The 22201-nt window shown below is 43.8% G+C and overlaps 1 protein-coding gene across 2 annotated transcripts; it reads left to right on the forward strand.

The window, feature by feature from the left end:
- Positions 1-2135: 2135 nt before the first annotated feature.
- Positions 2136-21949, forward strand: ZCCHC4 (zinc finger CCHC-type containing 4). 2 transcript variants are annotated; one of them, XM_079989770.1, is made up of 13 exons: positions 2136-2334; positions 7452-7570; positions 10050-10132; positions 12972-13247; positions 14212-14292; positions 15654-15726; positions 17451-17601; positions 17881-17981; positions 18810-18931; positions 19613-19688; positions 20005-20056; positions 20685-20841; positions 21523-21949. In XM_079989770.1, the coding sequence occupies exons 1-13, from the start codon at positions 2256-2258 to the stop codon at positions 21668-21670; spliced, it is 1518 nt and encodes a 505-aa protein (XP_079845896.1). In that variant the 5' UTR covers positions 2136-2255; the 3' UTR covers positions 21671-21949. The 2 variants fall into 2 exon arrangements, with proteins under 2 accessions (XP_079845896.1, XP_079845897.1); XM_079989771.1 differs by having other exon boundaries at positions 2139-2334; positions 21574-21949.
- The last annotated feature ends 252 nt before the right edge of the window (positions 21950-22201 follow it).

The following is a 22201-nucleotide window of genomic DNA, read 5'->3' on the forward strand; positions in this document are numbered from 1 at the left end:
CACACAAAAAAACCCCACCACCCTGCCACTTTGCTCTGGTGCCCCGTGTAACTCCACTGAGTAAAAGTCTGGATCCAACCCAGTTTCAACAATGCGAGGCAACTGTGGTGCCACTCACTGAAGCAGCACACTTTTCAGCATTCAATAAGGCAGGGATGGCCAACTCCCAAAAGACTGCGATCTACTCACAGATTTAAAAACTGGCAGTGATCTACTCCTTTTTTGGGCTTCAGGAAGGAGGAAGGCCCATTTTTGGCGGGTTCGGGTCAAAGTTGTTGAGTTTTTTTTCAGGGAGGAGGTGAAATGTTGAGCTTTTTTAAGGGGAGCCACAGTTGTTCAGCTTCTTTGGGGGTAGCCAGTGATCTACCGCAGACGTCCAGTGATCTACCGGTAGATCATCATCTACCTGTTGGACATGCCTGCAATAAGGTATCAAGCTGCACCCACCTGGAGGAAAGTACTAGTGATATGTTCACACCTGTTTAGTGACTGAGACAAGATGGGACAGCAGGAGCTGGCAACCTTGTTTGGACAACTAAACGGCCTCGGTCCAGTATACCTGAAGGAGCGTCTCCACCCCCATCATTCTGCCCGGACGCTGAGGTCCAGTGCCGAGGGCCTTCTGGCAGTTCCCTCATTGCGAGAAGCAAAGCTACAGGGAACCAGGCAGAGGGCCTTCTCGGTAGTGGCACCCGCCCTGTGGAACGCCCTTCCAGCAGATGTCAAAGCGATAAACAACTACCTGACATTCAGAAGACATCTTAAGACAGCCCTGTTTAGGGAAGTTTTTAACGTGTGATATTTTACTGTATTTCTGGTTTTTATGGAAGCCGCCCAGAGTGGCTGGGGAGGCCCAGCCAGATGGGCGGGGTATAAATAATAAATTATTATTATTATTATTATTATTAACTCTTCCCCAAAGCAACAGGTCTCATGGTCTGAGTGCCTGTGTTTTAAATACAAGAGGACTTCTCAGTGTGAATGGAGGAGCCCAGGTCAACAAAATCATTGACCACCTCTGGCTCCTGCTGGGTGTAAGCAGCCCACGGCCCACTGTCTGCTACAGTCTTCAAATCAGGCAGGAATAGAAAATATTTCAGTTCAACAAGATATGGGGGGCGGGGGCGGGGGGAGAGATGAAAAAGGAAACAAAAGGTGCATTTTTAAAAATCAGGCAGGAAACTAAGCGGCAGGGCATGCACACACAAATCTAAACCAGGGTTTCCCAAACCTGGTTCTATAGCTTTTTTTTTTTGGACTACAACTCCCATCATCCTTAGCTAGCAGGACCAAGGGTCAGGGATGATGGGAATTGTGGTCAGAAAAAACAACAACAACACCTGGAGCAACCCTATGTTTGGGAAAGCCTGCTTAGTTTGGAGATCTACCAATCTTCTTTTCTCATCCTCACCCCCACGCTTGGTTTCGCTGGGAAGCCAAAGACAGAGATTGGGGGAGGGGGGGAATAGAGAGAGGAATAGATCCTAGAGATAGGAAAAAGATAGAGAGAGGAATAAATCCTAGAGATAAGAAAAAATATAGAGGAATAAATTCTAGAGATTGGAAAAAAAGATAGAGAGGAATAGAGATAGGAAAAAGATAGAGAGAGGAATAAATCCTACAGATAGGAAAAATAGAGAGAGAAGAATATATTGTAGAGATAGGGAAGAAAAGATAGAGGAATAAACCCTAGAGATAGGAAAAATATAGAGGGAAGAATAAATCCTATCGATAGGGTAGAAAAGATAGAGGAATAAACCCTAGAGATATGAAAAGTATAGAGAGAAGAATAAATCCTATCGATAGGCAGAAGGTAGAGAAATAAACCCTAGAGATATGCAAAGTATAGAGAGAGGAATAAATCCTAGAGCTAGGAAAAATAAGAGAGCCTAACTATCTTTCCTGTTGTGTCGGAGGGAGCTGCCTCCTCCGAGAGGCGGAGTGGCAGCGTGCGACTCGGGCGCTAAAAAAAGGCGCTGAAGAACCAGGGTGTTCGGGGAGGCTTGAGTTCGAATCCTCCTCCTCTCTTTCCCGCTTAGCCTTGCGGTCGCTGCCTGTCCGAGCCTTGGCCTCCCTGGCAGGGTTGTTCGTGTTTCGCGCGCGTAAAGGGTGCGAAATGGCGGGGATCGGGGAAGGCAAAAAAGGAAAACACACCCAAAAAGGGCGGAGTATGGGATCAGCCGCTTGTCGGCCATTTGCATTTGGCTCCGCCTGCAATTGGGGAGAGGAAGAGCCACCCGGGGGGGAAAGCCGCGATGGAAGACGGGCAGCGCCCCGGGGTGGCGGTGGTGCTGGATCGGGACCCCTCCAGCCCAGCTCCCCGTTGCCCTCACGGTGAGTCGCCCTTTCTCTCCCTATTTAACGATGGCTGCATGCTGCAAATCCCACTTTTCTTCCGCTTTCTTCCCCACCTCGCCTTTGCACGCCGCCTTTCCTCCCCAGGAGCTCAAGGCGGCTCAACCGTCAGCTTTGCGCCTCCCCGTTTCCTCCTTGCAACAGCCCTGCGAGGTAGACTAGCGCAGTGTTTCCCAACCTTGTGCCTCCAGCTGTTTTTGGACTACAATTCCCATCATCCCTTGCCACTGGTCTTGCTAGTCAGGGATGATGGGAGTTGTAGTTCAAAAACAGCTGGAGGCACAAGGTTGGGAAACACTGGACTAGAGCAGGCGTCCTCAAACTCGGCCCTCCAGATGATTTGAGACTACAATTCCCAGCATCCCTGACCACTGATCCTGCTAGCTAGGGATCATGGGAGTTGTAGGCCAAAAACATCTGGAGGGCTGAGCTTGAGGAAGCTAGTTATCTTCCACTGGGACTACTGCAATGCGCTCTACGTGGGGCTACCTTTGAAGGTGACCCGGAAACTGCAACTAATCCAGAATGCGGCAGCTAGACTGGGGACTGGGAGTGGCTGCCAAGACCATATAACACTGGTCCTGAAAGATCTGCATTGGCTCCCAGTACATTTCCGAGCACAATTCAAAGTGTTGGTGCTGACCTTTAAAGCCCTAAACAGCCTCGGTCCAGTATACCTGAAGGAGCGTCTCCACCCCCATCGTTCAGCCCAGACACTGAGGTCCAGCTCTGAGGGCCTTCTGGCGGTTCCCTCATTGCGAGAAGTGAGGTTACAGGGTACCAGACACAGGGCCTTCTCGGTAGTGGCGCCCACCATGTGGAACACCTCCCTTCAGATGTGAAGGAAATAAGCAGCTATCCTATCTTTAAAAGACATCTGAAGGCAGCCCTGTTTAGGGAAGTTTTTAATATTTAACACTGTATTGTTTTTAACACTTGATTGGGAGCCGCCCAGGGTGGCTGGGGAAACTCAGCCAGATGGGCGGGGTATAAATATTATTATTATTATTATTATTATTATTATTATTATTATTTCTCCCCATCTTTAACAATGGCTGCATGCTGCACCCCACTTTTCTTCTGCTTTCTTCCCCCACCCCGGGCAGATCTCGCCTGTACATATAATTGTTGCCTTTGCACCCCGCCTTTCCTCCGCAGGAGCTCAAGGCGGCTTCACCTTCTTTTTTATGTATAATAATATTTATTAATTTTAACATATAAATTATCATACACCCCACAAAGCTTCATCATTTATACAATCTTTTTTTGGACTTCCCTCAGCACCTCTGATGATCCGTCATTTTAACCACTTCTTATGCATTTCTTAAATTCTTATTACCTTTAATGATCATAACTAATCCTCCTCCCCCTTATCCATTTTTGCAATAATTCCAATAATACTCCTCACAAAACTTCTTGCAAATCTGCAAACGTAGTCTGGTCACCGCAAACACTTTTCAAATAATCTGTAAATTTACTCCAGTCTTCAGTGAATTTCTAGTCCAGCCGATTTCGAATCCTTCCTGTTAGTTTGTCCAATTCTGCATAGTCCATTAATTTCATCCTCCATTCTTCTTTCGTCAGTAATTCTTCTTGCTTCCATATTTGGGCCAATAACGTTCTTGCTGCCGTTGTTGCATATAAGAACAGCTTACATTCCTTTCTATTTATATCACTTCCTACAATGCCCAATAAGAATGCTTCTGGTTTCTTTATAAATGTATATTTCAACATTTTTTTCATCTCATTATATATCATCTCCCAGAAGCTTTTCACCAAGGCGGCTTAACCTTCAGCTTTGCGCCTCCTTACAACAGCCCTGCGAGGTAGGCTAGAGCAGGCTTCCTCAAACTCGGCCCTCCACATGATTTGAGACTACAGTTCTCAGCATCCTTGACCACTGGTCCTGCTAGCGAGGGATCATGGGAGTTGTTGGCCAAAAACATCTGAAGTTAGAAAAACCAAGATTGGGAAGAGTTTAACACAGGTAAGACCGAAAAGAGGGACGCAGGTGGCGCTGTGGGTTAAAGCCTCAGCGCCTAGGGCTTGCCGATCGAAAGGTCGGTGGTTCGAATCCCTGCGGCGGGGTGCGCTCCCGCTGCTCGGTCCCAGCGCCTGCCAACCTAGCAGTTCGAAAGCACCTCCGGGTGCAAGTAGATAAATAGGGACCGCTTACCAGCGGGAAGGTAAACGGCGTTTCCGTGTGCGGCTCTGGCTCGCCAGAGCAGCGATGTCACGCTGGCCACGTGACCCGGAAGTGTCTCCGGACAGCGCTGGCCCCTGGCCTCTTAAGTGAGATGGGCGCACAACCCCAGAGTCTGTCAAGACTGGCCCGTACGGGCAGGGGTACCTTTACCTTTACCTTTAAGACCGAAAAGAATTCAAGCTCAGGTTGCAGGGTCTACCCAAATCTTTAATGCTCAGATCTGTGTGATACATGGGCAAAATGCCATAAAAAGGCACAGCAGGTGCTACACCCAGCCAAGCAAACAAAGACATTGATCCAGGAATGACACATACCCCAGTTTAGGAGCTAACTCCTCTTGAGCCCCCTCCCAAATATATAGATTTGGGAAGATTGGGAAGATTTTAACACAGGTAAGACTTAGAAGTGAGAAGGGCAGGGGGATCCAGCGGGAAAGAAGGCTGTGCATTTGATAAAGAGCAAAGTAGAAGGGGAGAAGACAACATAGTTCCTTTTAATTTCGTGTTAGCTCAGGTTGCCAAGTTGTCAAAAATGCTTTGAGGCCATTTTGTGATAGCTTCTTGGGGACTATGGATAAACTCCTTTGCTAATGGGCAGAACCTCATTTTATTTATAATGTGACTTCCAAGGAGTAAAGCAGGCTTCCCCAACCTTGGCCCTCCAGATGTTTTGAGACTACAATTCCCAGCATCCCTGACCACTGGTCCTGCTAGCTAGGGATCATGGGAGTTGTACAAAACATCTGGAGGACTGAAGTTGAAGAAGCTAGTTGAAGAAGTTGAACAAGAAGTAAATTTCGTTGTCCCTGAGGGGGCAATGACAATAAAGATATTATTATTATTATTATCATCTCCCACTTGGACTACTGCAATGCGCTCTACGTGGGGCTACCTTTGAAGGTGACCCGGAAACTGCAATTAATCCAGAATGCGGCAGCTAGACTGGTGGCTGGGAGTGGCCGCTGGGACCACATAACACTGGTTCTGAGAGATCTGCATTGGCTCCCAGTACGTTTCCGAGCACAATTCAAAGTGTTGGTGCTCACCGTTAAAGCCCTAAACTTGGTCTAGTATACCTAACGGAGTGTCTCCACCCCCATCGTCCAGCCCGAACATGGATCCCCATGGCCTTCTCACTTCTAACTCTCACCTGTGCTAAAATCTTCCCAATCTTGCTTTTTCTAACTTCGGCAACAGAAACCCCAGCCATTACTAAATGGCTTCTCCAGTTGCCTTTTAAAAGAAAAGCCTTCTATTTTCTGTATTCTTCACTCTGCTTGAAGAAGACTTCATGTCCGCCTACCCTTTCCTGTACTCCTTTTTACATCCAAAGACTTGTTGGTTGAAAGGTAAATAAACTTGATTTCGTCCCTCACGTCCTTTCATTTGTCTTGGTTTTCCCTTGGCTTTTCTAGTCATCAGGTATTTCTGTTTTTCTTGATGCTCCTTAAAACTTCATCTTGGTATTTTTATCAGTTTTCCGTTTAAATTTTGCTTGGCTAAGTTTTCTTTTGGGGGCTTTCTCAAAGTCCATCATCTGTCCACAATTCACTCTCCCTGTTTTATTAGGATTAATTCTTTGTTGGTCTTCTGTTTTTCTTTCAGTTTCCTTTTAATTTAAAATGTATCGCCTCTCCTAACACTTTTTAGGGAGTTACTGAATTAAGATCTCTCTCTCTCTCCCCAAGCAACATTTAAAATTGTCAACTACGGAGATCACAAGTGAAAAATTGTTGTATCTCTTTTTAAAGTTGCAAATAACAACTTCAGCTCTGACCAGTGAGAGGGCTAAAACCAGTATTATAGCCAGGGACAGTCTCACTCACTAGAATCTGGTTCGCTCCTTCCACCACCTGTTGGTCATAATGGCACATAAACAGTCCCTCGGCGCATTAATACAGTGGATACAAATTTGTTGGTTTTCAGCATAGGATCATTGCGCATGGGTGAGAAATTAGTGCCCACCCCACTCCCTAATAACAAGGTTGCTGGGGTGCCAACTTGAATAAAATATTGGGAGGGGGCGGTAAGCCCTGCCCTGCATAGTCACATGACTTGGCACACACACCGTTTAAATGGCAATGCCCATCAACTTTTTGGGGGGTCCCGCCCCCGAAAAATATTTTTGGGGGGGGCTCAAGAGGAGATAGTTCCTAAACTGGGGTATGTGTCATTCCTGGATCAATGTCTTTGTTTGCTTGGCTGAGTGTAGCACCTGCTGTGCCTTTTTATGGCATTTTGCCCATGTATCACACAGATCTGAGCATTAAAAATTTGGGTATTTGCAACCTGAGCTGGAATTCTTCTTTGAGTGGGAGCCAGGAAACTCTGCCCCACAGTGTGCTTTTCTGGAGGTTCTCCTTCTGGTAGGGTCCCCAAGGGCCCCCAAAATGGATAGCCTATCGCTTTAAGAAAATGCTAAGAAACTGCTTTAAGAAAATGCTAAGAAACTGTTAAAGCTTTGAAACTGCTCACTTTAGCCAAGATGCTTCTGGTCCACCATAGAGATGATTAAACCTCTTGAGATTCTCCTCTGCTTCCAGATGGTAATTTGAAGGTTTAACAAAAATGTATTAAGACTCCTTCGAAGGGGAAATAGGTAAAGGGACTTCTGACCATTAGGTCCAGTCGTGACCGACTCTGGAGTTGCGGCGCTCATCTCGCTTTACTGGCTGAGGGAGCCAGCGTACAGCTTCTGGGTCATGTGGCCAGCAGGACTAAGCCGCTTCTGGCGAACCAGAGCAGCGCACGGAAATGCCGTTTGTTATCAGTGTCAAACATTGACTATTGCAATTGCTTGTTGGAAGATTCTATTATCTCCCCCCCCCCCCCCGAAAAAAATAATTCCAGTGTTTTCGCAATATAGATCTTTCAATGCTTTTCTCTTTTAGGCCCCACCCTTCTGTTTGCAAAGATTGTTCGAGGGAAAGAAGAGGGAAGAAGATTTTACGCTTGCTCTGCTTGCAGAGAAAGAAGAGACTGTAACTTTTTTCAGTGGGAAGATGAAAAGGTATATCGAAAGAATAAAGGTTTTAACAGTACGGTTGATACATTTAATCCTCAAGAACGTTGTCCAAACACCAAATTTGAACACCCTTAAATTGCATTGATTTCCGTTAGAGGATTAAGCACACACAGTATTTAACTGTGGTTTGTATTCTCAGTTTGTAGAGTTCTGGTGAGCAAAGAGCTTGCTAAGGAGTGGAATCGTAGGGTGAGATCCAGATACAATCATACTTAGACCCATTAAAATCAGGGTGGATTTGATTTAAAATAAATCAATTTAAATCACGATTTAAATCAGTAGTCAGTAAGACTTGATTTAAATCATTTTTTTTACAGAAAGACTCATTCTTGATGGTATAAGCTTAGTATTTACACCAGATGTAGGTTTCATTTTTGGAATAATAAATTTTCAGAGCAGTTTTTACAGTTATAACAAAAATTACTGATTTGGCTATACTATTAGAAATACATAGATAACTATGAAATTATTGTGAGATTTAATAAGTTAACTGTTTATAGTTTGACAACTTTTCTGCTGTACTTTATTGAAAGGGGAAAAATAATCATTTCCTTAATAACAATCTATTTAACTAAAACATTAACATTATAGCGTGCTCTGGTCCATGGGGTCACGAAGAGTCGGACACGACTAAACAACAACAACAACAACATCCATGTTTGTTAACTGATGTAGTTAATTTTATATTTTATTTTTAAACTTAGACTGAGTTTTAGCTCACATGAAAAACTTAAAACAAATCCTTATTTCCTGATGAATAGCCTTTGGACTATAATGTAACTTAAATAGAAAACTATCTTTAGAAAGATTTTTCCTCCAAAAGCATTTTATTTTAAAAATCCAATTTAATTTTTTTAAAAAATCCATTTTTTAAATTTTTTTTTTAAAGAAAATCATTGATTTTTAGTCACCCTGATTGAAATCAATGTGATTTAAGGTAGGCACGACTGAGGCATCTCACTGATTTCAACAGGTGTTCTCAAAGCATTAAGAACAGCTCGATTTTAAATGGGATTAGGATTGCATTCTGGATCCAACTCATAAGAGACTTCCTCATAAATGTTAAGGTGTGATATATAGCTGGTATCTTTATATATTGGTATCTACATATTGCTGGAATTTTGTTCACCAGTATAGCTGGACAGTTAAGTACCGTATTTTTCGCTCTATAGGACACACTTTTTCCCCTTCAAAAATGAAGGGGAAATGTGTGTGCGTCCTATGGAGCGAAGACGCCATAGCCCCGCTTACCCTCTCCCGGCTGGAGAGGTGACACGCGGCTATGGCAGGAGCCTTTTTAGCCGCGTGCCACCTCTCCAGCTGGGAGAGTGCGTGCGGGACTAAAGAAGCCATAGAAGCTTTCCGCTGCTCCCCGACCTGCTCTTTGGGGCTTCCCCCCACCAGCCCCAAAGAGCAGGTCGAAAGGAACCTGAAGCCTGGAGAGCGAGAGGGGTCGGTGCGCACTGATCCCTCTCCCACTCTCCAGGCTTACAAGGTAGCCGCCTGAAGGCGACTGAACGCATCTTAAACGGCACCTTGTTTTAGAGGGGGAAAACAAGAGGGGGGAAATTCTCCCCCTCTCTGCGCAGCACCTCCTGCCACTTCGCTGAAGGGGCGCTGGGCAGAGAGGGGGAGAATTTTTTTTTCTTCTTCTCCCCCCTCTAAAACAAGGTGCGTCCTATTGTCCGGTGCGTCCTATGGTGCGAAAAGTACGGTATATTGCAGAACCGCAGGAATTCATACTATAGTAGTGTGTCCATATGAGAACTAGGTACGCTAAAGAATACTCAGTGGCAGTGCTTTTTTTCTTAAAAAAAAGTTTAGGGGTACTCTCATTTTTCTACTCATATTGAAATACTGCCCCTCAATGAGGCCAAACTTAGATTCACAAAAGGTTCAGGGGTATGCGTACCCCCAGGAAAAAAGCATTGCTCAGTGGTGTGTATTTTAAGCTGTGTGTCATTGGCAGAGATGGACATAAAAGAAGGGCAGAAGAGGGGGAAATCGGCTGAAGATTTTAGAAGAGAGAACCAGAGTGAATGTGCACATCTGAATTCATGTTTCAGTCATTCAGCAAAAAATCCACATTTTGCATTATTATTATTGTTATTATTATTAAATTAAATTTGTATACCACCCTATATCCGCAGGTCTCAGGGCCGTACACAGGATAAAATCAGAATATAAAGCCACAAAATACATAATCCAAATAAAAGCAAAAACAACCCAGTAGTAGTTCTTCCCAAATGAAGCAAACACTTAAGTATGCAGTACTGAGGACTACTATGAGGCAAAATTTGGATTTTTAAAATTTCTGAGTGGGCCATAGATTCTGAGAGAAAAATTTGAAACTTGAGCTGGACTGAATTCTCAAAAACCGTATCTGTTTGTGATAAATATTTTATGTATTGTAAATATGTAAATATTGAATTTTCTACGTATATTTCATACATGTTTTCCTCAGGTATCAGAAGCTAGACTTTCAGCACGGGAAATATACAACCAACGCCATCAACCATTATTATCTCACAGAGACAATGTAGAGAGGTACCTATACAATTATTATTTTTATTTGAATGAATCAGTATTCCTTTTTTAAAAAAACAAAAAACCAGGGGTAGTATTTGGTGTTCCTGTACTGCCTAGTGCAAGAGATTTCTCCTTGCAGAAAGGAATTTCCCCCTCTTTGCTCCAGGGAATCTTTTGTTTATTTATTTGTACTTTTCAAGTTTATACATTTCACTAGTTTTATATATTTCACTAATTTTACATTCATTTTGACATTTCAGAACTCAACTTCCATCCCCCTCTTTCTGCGGTTCCTTAAATTTATTTTCAATACCTTCTGCATATCCAAATTAACTTAATTTGCTCATTTATTCATCTTCTTTAAATACATTCTCTTACAAAGCTGCAGGTTGTTACAATAATCCTGCCCGTGTTTTTATCTGTTTATAATCTTTCTGTAAATATTCAATTAACCGTTTTCATTCATGTTTTCTTGATTTCTTATTCTCCTGGTAAGTTCTTATTCATCCTGAAGCAAAGTTCTTAACCTGAAGCACTATTTCTGGACAAAAAAATTCCTTCCAGTAGCACCTTAAAGACCAACTAAGTCAGTTCTTGGTATGAGCTTTCGTGTGCATGCACACTTCTTCAGATACCTTCTTCAGATACCTTCAGATACACTATTTCTGGGTTAGCGGAGTCTGTAACCTGAAGCTTATGTAACCCGAGGTACCACTGTAACGTTCTTGCTGCTGCAGTAGCATACATGAATAAGTTTCTATACATTTCAGGTAGTTCTGTCCCTATAATTCCCAAAAGAAAAGCTTCTGAGTTTTTTTACAAAGGTTATTTTAAACATCCTTTTCATTTCATTATATATCATTTCCCAGTAAGCTTTGACCTTACTATAAGGCCACCACATATGATAGAAAGAACCTTCTTTCTCATTACATTTCCAACACTTATTTGATTTAGATTTATGCATTTCTGCCAACTTCCTCGGTGTTAGATACCATTGATATATCATTTCCATATAATTTTATCTTAGACCAGGCACGTCCAACAGGTAGATCGTGATCTACCCAGTAGATTACTGGATGTCTGTGGTAGATCACTGGTAGATCACCGGCTCCCCGCAAAGAATCTCAACTTTAGCATGCACAAGCAGAGTTCATCTAGATCAGGGGTCAGCAACCTTTTCCAGCCGTGGGCCGGTCCACTGTCCCTCAGACCATGTGGTGTTGTTGTTGTTTAGTTGTTTAGTCGTGTCCAACTCTTCGTGACCCCATGGACCAGAGCACGCCAGGCCCTCCTGTCTTCCACTGCCTCCCGCAGTTTGGTCAGACTCATGTTTGTAGCTTCGAAGACACTATCCAACCATCTCGTCCTCTGTCGTCCCCTTCTCCTTGTGCCCTCCATCTTTCCCAACATCAGGGTCTTTTCCAGGGAGTCTTCTCTTCTCATGAGGTGGCCAAAGTATTGGAGCCTCAGCTTCACGATCTGTCCTTCCAGTGAGCACTCAGGGCTGATTTCCTTAAGAATGGATCGGTTTGTTCTTCTTGCAGTCCATGGGACTCTCAAGAGTCTCCTCCAGCACCATAATTCAAAGGAATCAATTCTTCGGCGATCTGCCTTCTTTATGGTCCAGCTCTCGCTTCCATACATCACTACTGGGAAAACCATAGCTTTTACTATACGGACCTTTGTTGGCAAGGTGATGTCTCTACTTTTTAAGATGCTGTCTAGGTTTGTCATTGCTTTCCTCCCAAGAAGCAGGCGTCTCTTAATTTCGTGGCTGCTGTCACCATCTGCAGTGATCATGGAGCCCAAGAAAGTAAAATCTCTCACTGCCTCCATTTCTTCTCCTTCTATTTGCCAGGAGGTGATGGGACCAGTGGCCATGATCTTCGTTTTTTTGATGTTGAGCTTCAGACCATATTTTGCGTTCTCCTCTTTCACCCTCAATAAAAGCTTCTTTAATTCCTCCTCACTTTCTGCCATCAAGGTTGTGTCATCTGCATATCTGAGGTTGTTGATATTTCTTCCGGCAATCTTAATTCCGGCTTCGGATTCATCCAGCCCAGCCTTTCGCATGATGAATTCTGCATATAAGTTAAATAAGCAGGGAGACAATATACAGCCTTGTCGTACTCCTTTCCCAATTTTGAACCAATCAGTTGTTCCATATCCAGTTCTAACTGTAGCTTCTTGTCCCACATAGAGATTTCTCAGGAGACAGATGAGGTGATCAGGCACTCCCATTTCTTTAAGAGCTTGCCATAGTTTGCTGTGGTCGACACAGTCAAAGGCTTTTGCATAGTCAATGAAGCAGAAGTAGATGTCTTTCTGGAACTCTCTAGCTTTCTCCATAATCCAGCGCATGTTTGCAATTTGGTCTCTGGTTCCTCTGCCTCTTCTAAATCCAGCTTGCACTTCTGGGAGTTCTCGGTCCACATACTGCTTGAGCCTTCCTTGTAGAATTTTAAGCATAACCTTGCTAGCGTGTGAAATGAGTGAAATTGTGCGGTAGTTCCTGTGCCCCACAAATAACCCAGAGATACATTTTACATAAAAGCACACATTCTACTCATGTAAAAACACCAGGCAGGCCCCACAAATAACCCAGAGATGCATTTTAAATAAAAGCACACATTCTACTACTGTAAAAACACACTGATTCCCGGGCCGTCCTTGGGCTGGATTGAGAAGGCGATTGGGCCGGATCCGGCCCACGGGCCTTAGTTTGCCTACCCCTGGTCTAGATGGGTGGAGAGACACTCTTAGGGTAAGGAGTTGGAAGTGAGGCTAACAGAGAACGAAGGCAATCAAATGCTGTTGCAGCTCTGTGATGGATTTCCAATTTGTGTTCAAATATAAGGTACAAGGAGTATGTAGCGTTGCCACAGTCGGAAAGGAGGTTTTGCAGAGAATGCCAGCTGCTGCTGTTGCCATCCGAGTGGGGAAGACACCTGGGCCATCAGGTCCTTAGTGAGGTCTCTGTTGCCCATCTGCAAAGGCCCAGCCAGCTCCTCATCCCTCTGGAGAATAAGAAGACAAACGCACAATACCTGTTCACCGAGAGAAGCTGCCAGTTCCTGCTGGACCTTATCACAACACTGGGTTTTAAAAGGGTGCTTTGTGTTGGCACCCCAAGGTAAGTCAGTGAGTATACAGTGGTATCTCTGGATACGCACACCTCTGGTTGCGTATCCTTCAGGAGGCGAACATGGCAAACCCAGAAGTATTTTTCCAGGTTTCGCTGCTTGCGCATGCGTGCAAGCGCGTTACGCACCGTGTGCATGTGCAGAAGAGGCACCTCCGGTTGTGAATTCCTTGGGATCCGACTGGAGCTCCGGAATGGATCCCGTGCGCAACTGGAGGTACCACTGTATTGGTTCCAGTGGGACCTGGAAATTGGTACCTATTAGGGTTCAAAACGGGACGCGGGTGGCGCTGTGGGTTAAACCACAGAGCCTAGGACTTGCTGATCAAAAGGTCGGTGGTTTGAATCCCTGCGACGGGGTGAGCTCCCGTTGCCCGGTCCCTGCTCCTGCCAACCTAGCAGTTCAAAAGCACGTCCAAGTGCAAGTAGATAAATAGGTACCACTCCAGCGGGAAGGTAAACAGCGTTTCCATGCGCTGCTCTGGTTCTCCAGAAGCAGCTTAGTCATGCCGCCCACATGACCCGGAAGCTGCACGCTTCCGTAGTCTTGAGACATTTGGCGTTGCTTAAACAGATAACGGACTGTGACTTATTTCTAAAACAACTTCATTGAAGTAAATAGCACCTTCTTTCTCTTGAGTAATGGAAAAGTGGCTTTGGATCCTTGCCAGAAGCATTAGCAGAGCCCACTGGATGTTCCCACATTCCGTGTTGGATGCTAATGAAACAAAACCTTAAAATGATTGTACAGTCGTACCTCCACTTACGTATCCCTCCAGTTACGTAAAGAATTGCTTGTATCCTGTTACTTATATAGTAATGGGCTTCATGGCTTTATTTGGGGTTGGGGAATAGGTGGTGTCCTCGCATGTTTAAATAGAACATTCTGTATCATTGTGTATTGTCTTGATATTCACGTATCTTACATTTAAATGGTTCATGTTAATCTTTCCAGGCTGCATGAATTCATCAAATTCCAAACATCGCAGGAACAGGAAATCCGCATTAAGAGCCTTTTGTTAGATATTGATTTCAGGTAAGCTTTTAGAATCATAGAATCATAGAATCATAGAGTTGGAAGAGACCACAAGGGCCATCGAGTCCAACCCCCTGCCAAGCAGGAAACACCATCAGAGCACTCCTGACATATGGTTGTCAAGCCTCTGCTTAAAGACCTCCAAAGAAGGAGACTCCACCACACTCCTTGGCAGCAAATTCCACTGTCGAACAGCTCTTACTGTCAGGAAGTTCTTCCTAATGTTTAGGTGGAATCTTTTTTCTTGTAGTTTGGAACCATTGCTCCGTGTTCGCTTCTCTGGAGCAGCAGAAAACAACCTTTCTCCCTCCTCTGTGTGACATCCTTTTATATATTTGAACATGGCTATCACATCACCCCTTAACCTCCTCTTCTCCAGGCTAAACATGCCCTGCTCCCTTAGCCATTCCTCATAAGGCATCGTTTCCAGGCCTTTGACCATTTTGGTTGCCCTCCTCTGGACACGTTCCAGTTTCTCAGTGTCCTTCTTGAACTGGGGTGCCCAGAACTGGACACAGTACTCCAGGTGAGGTCTGACCAGAGCAGAATACAGCGGCACTATTACTTCCCTTGATCTAGATGCTATACTCCTATTGATGCAGCCCAGAATTGCATTGGCTTTTTTAGCTGCCGCGTTATTTCCCCCCTCTGATCAAAACCACCACAAAGCTTATTTTATCTAGCCAATGGGCCGTGGTCAGTGTTCTCTGTTTGCCAGCGGAAGAGCTCTTGTGCTAGCAGGTGGCAGAGTTTAAAGGCTGTGCAAAAAAAAGGAATAAAATGCAACAGTTGTGCTAGCAGAAGCTTGTTGTGAAACAACTGATTCTTCTTTGCACAACTTTGTCAAACAACCAACTTTGATAATGTGCATTCTTTTGCTTTGTGCAGCAGTTGGCTACGACTCATTATAAATGATTATTCCCCTCTGCTGTGTAGATGTAGACTTGATCTATGAGATATGGGGAAACGGTCAGCTCTTTTGAGAATGTCACATGGACCCTAGGAGCAGGAATAGACCTTGAGAAGTGAAGAGGTATCTGGAGGTCAGGGGAGGGGAGAAAAGAAGGGCAGAAAGTCCTAGTGATGCAGCAATAGAACCGCTAGCACATCTGCAAAGCTAAGCAGGGTCTGGTGTGGTTTCAAATTGGATGGGAGACTACGTGTTGAGATTCCTGGGCCCTTCCAATTCTATAAACCTGTGATTCTATGACAAGGCACTGAGAAGAAGGAACCTGATGGAAGTCTAGGTGGCCAGAGAAGACAGGAAACGGAGGCCATTTCACATGCTGACTTGAGGCAACAAGTCAATTTTGGCAGACTTCTTTTCTTTTTTGAATATAATGGGAATAATTAATTTACAGGTACTCCCAGTTTTATACAGAGGAGGACTTCTGCCATTACAACATGTTTAACCACCATTTCTTTGCTGGAGAGGTAAGGCTTAGCCAAATACTGGGAAATTTTTTATGAATACTACTTGTGGAACCTAGTACTTATCTCATTTCTTTGAATGAACATTAGGAGCTAAGCAGATATTTATTGTTACTTATTTATTTTATTGATTGAATTTGTATACCGCTCTATAGCCGGGGGTCTCAGGGTGGTTCACAGAATAAAATCAAGATATAAAACCACAAGATACCTAATAAAAATAAAACAACAGCCCAATAGCACCCCCCCCAAAAAAAACCACATTTTAAAAGGACATAGGATGTAAATCGGATCAGCCAAAGGCCTGTTTGAAAAGGAACGCTTTTGCCTGGCACCTAGATGTGCACAATGAAGGCGCCAGGCGAACTTCCCTGGGGAGAGCATTCCACAGATGGGGAGCCACTGCAGAGAAGGCCCTGCTCTCGTGTTGCCACCCTCCGGACCTTTCGAGAAGGAGGCACACGAAGGAGGGCCTCGGAAGATGATCTCAGGGTCCAGGTAGGTTCATATGGAAAGAGGCGGTCTTTTGTGTGGGGACCTGCTCATTGGGGATTCAAAGGCTTGCGTAGTCAGTGCAATGGACATTTGTTTGTTCTTTCCATTTTTCTCCTGTCTCATCAAGGTGCAGCCCTGTACATGGCTACTCAGAAGGAAGCCCAGCTGAGTTCAGTGGGGCTTATTCCTAGGTTAGCATGTATAGAATTGCAGCTTAAATGTTTTAAGAAAAATACAGTGCAAAAATATCTCTCAAATAAAATGCAGGTGTAAAACAGATAAAATTAATCCACACACTAGAGAGCCGTTATGTATGCTTACACATAAAATGGTAAAGGTACCCCTGACCGTTAGGTCCAGTTGCGGATGACTCTGGGGTTGCGGTGCTCATCTCGCTCTATAGGCCGAGGGAGCCGGCGTTTGTCCGCAGACACTTCTGGATCATGTGGCCAGCATGACTAAACCACTTCTGGCAAAACCAGAGCAGTGCACAGAAACGCCGTTTACCTTCCCGCTGGAGCGGTATCTATTTATCTACTTGCACTTTGACGTGCTTTCGAACTGCTAGGTTGGCAGGAGCTGGGACCGAGCAACGGGAGCTCACCCGATCGCAGGGATTCGAACCACCAACCTTCCGATTGGCAAGCCCTAGGCTCTGTGGTTTAGACCACAGCACCACCCGCGTCCTTATTGTTGTTGTTTAGTCGTGTCCGACTCTTCGTGACCCCATGGACCAGAGCATGCCTGGCACTCCTGTCTTCCACTGCCTCCCACAGTTTGGTCAAACTCATGCTGGTAGCTTCGAGAATACAGTCCAACCATCTTGTCCTCTGTCATCGCCTTCTCCTTGTGCCCTCAATCTTTCCCAACATCAGGATCTTTTCCAGGGAGTCTTATCTTCTCATGAGGTGGCCAAAGTATTGGAGCCTCAGCTTCAGGATCTGTCCTTCCAGTGAGCACTCAGTGCTGATTTCTTTAAGAATGGATAGGTTTGATTTTCTTGCAGTCCATGGGACTCTCAAGAGTCTCCTTCAGCCCCATAATTCAAAAGCATCAATTCTTCGGCGATCAGCCATAATTGCATGTAAATAGAATGTATAGGGATATCATACGTTTAAATTCATGCCTTAGAAACATTTTTCACTACTTCTGAGATTACAAAGTGATGCCTATAGGTTAACTGACAGATCACCACTTAGTTTGAAATGGAAGTTGTCTCTGATCTCTTGCAGGCTGCTTATAAGATATGTGAGAAGTTCTTGCAGGAGGACAATGGGAAAGACGTCATCATGGTCGCTGATCCTCCCTTTGGAGGCTTGGTTGAAGCTTTGGCTTTTAGTTTCAAAAAGCTGATTGCAATGTGGAGACAAACAGGAGGTGCAGGTAACTATTTCTGAATTCCGATCAATTTGATATTAGAAAAATGAAGGCAGCTTTTCTAATTCCAAATGGTATATCTTTGCTGGACAAATAGAATGCAGCAATGCAGGCGATATTTGCCATTTGTACTCATCCGTTAAAGCTTTATCTGAAGAACAAGGGACAACAGCCATTACAAAACTGTTTACAGGTTTATGTGCTGTCAGGCAGCGCTTGTAGATTTTTATTACCTGTTCCTTTATGTGATGAAAAGTACATTTTTTATTTCTTTTGCTTTCCTAGATCTTGCTGACAACAACTTACCCATACTTTGGATATTTCCATACTTCTTTGAGTCACGCATTCTTGAATTTTTTCCAAATTTCAGTATGCTGGATTATCAGGTATGGGCCCAGAGAAGTAGTATTGTGAAGTTAAAAAAAAAAAAGGATTCTTTTTTCTAAAGCTAGTCATTTCCTGGTGGATATGGAATCTGGTAATTTACTTTGTGTTGGCTAGGTTGAGATGAAACCCATTGTCAGGGCACTTTGAATTTCCTGTTCTGAATGATGCTTTTTGTGCTGCAATGGGAGGCAATGTACAGTGGTACCTCAGGTTCAGTACTTAATTCGTTCCGGAGGTCCGTTCTTAACCTGAAACTGTTCTAAACCTGAAGCACCACTTTAGCTAATGGGGCCTCCTGCTACTACCGTGCCACCGGAGCACGATTTCTGTTCTCATCCTGAAGCAAAGTTCTTAACCCGAGGTACTATTTCTGGGTTAGCGGAGTCTGTAACCTGAAGCGTCTGTAACCTGAAGTGTCTGTAACCCGAGGTACCACTGTAGAGCAATGGTCTTTAAGAACCCACTATAAAAATGCATTGTAATTTTTTAAAAAATAATTTGTCCCACCATCTATTTTGGGGTAAAGGTGGATCCAGCCTCTGAAAAGGCTGGAGACTACTGGTATACAGAATATTTCACTCTCTCCAAAGTCACACACGTTATCATTCTGGACAGGCTTTTCAGTGGAGCTACTGATGGACTGAAATATGAAAACAGCTGCACTCTAATCTTGCTCTTTTCTTGTGTTTGGGGAACTGGACTTCTAAATATTATAAGCATAGGTAGAGAACAGATTGAAAATGTACACGAGGACTCTTTCCTGACTTGGAATTTAGCTGATAAAAGCTATTCAGTGTGTTTCAACTCTGTTGTCTTTTATTTTCTAGGTGGACTATGATAATCATGCCCTTTATAAGCACGGAAAAACAGGTCGTAAACAGTCCCCAGTTCGTATATTTACCAACATTTCACCACATTTGATAGTGCTTCCTGTGGAAGAAGGATACAGGTACAGCTTTTGTTTAACCTGAGTGGAGCTAAAAGGTTTTTGAATTTTACTTTATTAAAAAATAGTGTTTACAAAGTGTTTGTGTGGCCTATTGAGAAATCTCTTTACTTACGGTATTTTTCGCCCTATAGGACGCACTTTTCCCCCTCCAAAAATGAAGGGGAAATGTGTGTGCGTCCTATGGGGCGAATGCAGGCTTTCGCTGAAGCCTGGAGAGCGAGAGGCGTCGGTGCACACCGACCCCTCTCGCTCTCCAGGCTCCAGGAAGCTATCTGCAAGCCTTGTGTGCCCGGGGGAACTTGCGGGCGGCAGCCGGGAGCACGGGGCGCCCTTTGGAGGACGCCCCGTGCTTCGCGCAGGTGTCCGCAGCCTGCTGCCCAGCGGGCAGGGCGCCCTGAAGCAGAGCGCCCCGCACGCCGGACAGACATCGGCCAGCCCCACAAGCTCGGGGGACAGCGGGGAGGCGCAGCGCCGCCATCCCACTGTTCCCCGACCTGGTTTTTTGGGGGGAAATAAAGGAAAATTTTTTTTCCTTTATTTCCCCCCCCCCCAAAAAAAAGTAGGTGCGTCCTATGGGACGGAGCGTCCTATGGGATGAAAAATACGGTACTTGTAGCGCTGTATCGTGAATATTCCTTACAGCCGCCTAAGAATTTTAATTGTTTTTTCTGGGTCTGCCAGGTTTTGCTCCATCTGCCAGCGGTACGTTAGTTCAGACAACCAGCACTGTGAAATCTGTGATTCATGCACATCAAAAGTAAGTGTGTTTAGAAAGAGTTTTAGCAAGACTTGGTCCCAAACTTTAGTACGTATCTTGCAGAATAGCATTTTTGTGGGACTGCAAGAGGATACAGACTTGCCCACTTTGGGTTAGCACATTTCTTTCTAATGATGTGGCCTGTAAGAGGAATATCGAGAAAGAAAATAAAATTTTGCTCTTCTAGTCAAGGAAGATATGCCATGTGTGCAAGGAAAAGGGGACATTTGTATTAAAGCAGGAGGGGGGGAATTAAAAACTGGAGGGCTAAATTTTTCCATTTTTAAACTATACAACTTTTATTTTTTCCAAATAGGATGGGAGACGATGGACGCATTGTTCCCTTTGCAAAAAATGTGTAAAACCCTGTAAGTATTACAAATGATCACTTTTTACCATAAAATTTGCAATAAAAAGATCAAGCTCAAACTATTAAAAATGTTAAGCAGCTATACTCAACAAGACAGACTCTAAACAAATACCCTTAATCAATAAGGGACTTTGACAAGGGGTTGGACCAGATGACCCTGGGGTCCCTTCCAAATTTAAGATTCTACAGCCCAGAGTTTTCTTCTGTGTTGTGGAAGAACATGGCTCCTTTTGAATTTTGTTGCCCACTCTTTCCTAGCCTGACTAGAGACCTGAACAGGGTACAGTGGTACCTCGGGTTAAGTACTTAATTCTTTCCAGAGGTCCATACTTAACCTGAAACTGTTCTTAACCTGAAGCACCACTTTAGCTCATGGGGCCTCCCGCTGCCACCGCGCTGCCAGTGCACAATTTCTGTTCTCATCCTGAAGCAAAGTTCTTAACCTGAAGCACTATTTCTGGGTTAGCGGAGTCTGTAACCTGAAGCGTACGTAACCTGAAGCATATGTAACCCGAGGTACCACTGTATTCCCCTTAAGGGTTGCAGGAAATGATCCCAGCGGCTAGAATTCTCACAGAATTTAACAACTTACCCATTTTCATTGTTACTTTTCTCGCCCTTCACAGCTTGGATTCATTGCAGCGTTTGTGGTCGCTGTGCCCTGCCAAGTCACTCTTGTAAGAATGCTGACGCTGGATCTGAGACGGGATGCTTCATTTGTGGAGCGACAGACCATAAACGCGCCACATGCCCTAATTTACATGTGGTTAGGAGAATACACCAGTAAGTTTATCCTACCATTATCTTTTTTTAAAAAAAATATATTTATTTGTTTTTCCAAGAACAAAAGAAACATCAAAACAACCCAACGCAGCAAAAACAGTACACCAAATTAAAAAAATAAGAAGAGAAAGTTAAAAACAAAAACTCCAGTTTTCAGCCTCATGTTTACAGAACCTTCTTTCTTGACCTCCTCACGCCTCCCTTTTTTGTGTTCCTCTTTGTCCAATCAGATACGGCAAATCCTTACCTTTCTTCAAAACTCATTTCTAATTATTGTAATCACTTCTATTATGTCTCCAATCTTTCCTCCTTATAATTAAACACCTTTAACATATTATTTACTTTTACATAATATAACCTAATTTTTTCGCCCTTTTTCTATTACATTTTTTGCATATTTTTTAACACTGTACCACTGATGCCCTGTTGTTTCATATCCAAACATCATCTTAGCATTCATACACTTTACAGTGTTTCTGCAGATGATTCTTGAACTTCTTCCAGTTCTCTTCCATCGCTTCTTCTCCCAGGTCTCGGACATCCTACCATTATCTAATGTGTACTTACAGTGTCAACATCCATAAAGGTTCTGAATATATATATTTTTAAGGGGAGGGATTCTAAACCTCCCCTCTTAATATCTTCCCTCCGGCAGCTATTTATTGCAATTCACATTACCAGTTCTATAGATCTGAAAATGCAGTGCTCAAGATTATTTGCCTTGCTTTGCAGAGGCAGGAAAAAGTCAAGGCAAAAGAAGAAGAAGAAGTTGGTGGATGCGAATGCTACGAAAACGATAGGTGGAAAGAAGATGAGAAGTGCAGTATAAATTATGGGCTATGTTTGCACGAGTCCTTCATTCAGTGTTCTCCAAATATTAATCTGGATACTGAATATGACTGAATTGGAGGCTATATTTTGCAACTCTGCAAATGTCACCAAAACACCAACTCTTGCTGATGCGCTAAATGTGTGGAAACATATATATATATATATATCTCAATATTACAGTCTTTTTAGCACACTGTGTATATACACTTTCAACAATGCACAACAATGTAACTGAGTTAATATTTTATAAATATTAATATATTTTTGCAAAATGAAACTTTGTCTTTGTTTCCTTACCTTTCTGGAGACTTCGATGATTGTGCTCATGTCTTACTAAAAAGTATATTTCAAAGCAGCTAGCAAGGCAGTAGGATGCACATCAAGAATTGCAAGAGGTAAAGGGTAAAGGATCCAGTCAAAGGCGACTATGGGATTTGAGGCGCTCATCTCGCTTTCAGGCCGAGGGAGCTGGCGTTTGTCCACAGAGAGCTTTACGGGTCGTGGCCAGCATGACAAAACCGATTCTGGC

This window comes from Podarcis cretensis (assembly GCF_951804945.1).
Source record: "Podarcis cretensis genome assembly, chromosome: 9".
Classification (NCBI taxonomy): Eukaryota; Metazoa; Chordata; class Lepidosauria; order Squamata; family Lacertidae; genus Podarcis; species Podarcis cretensis.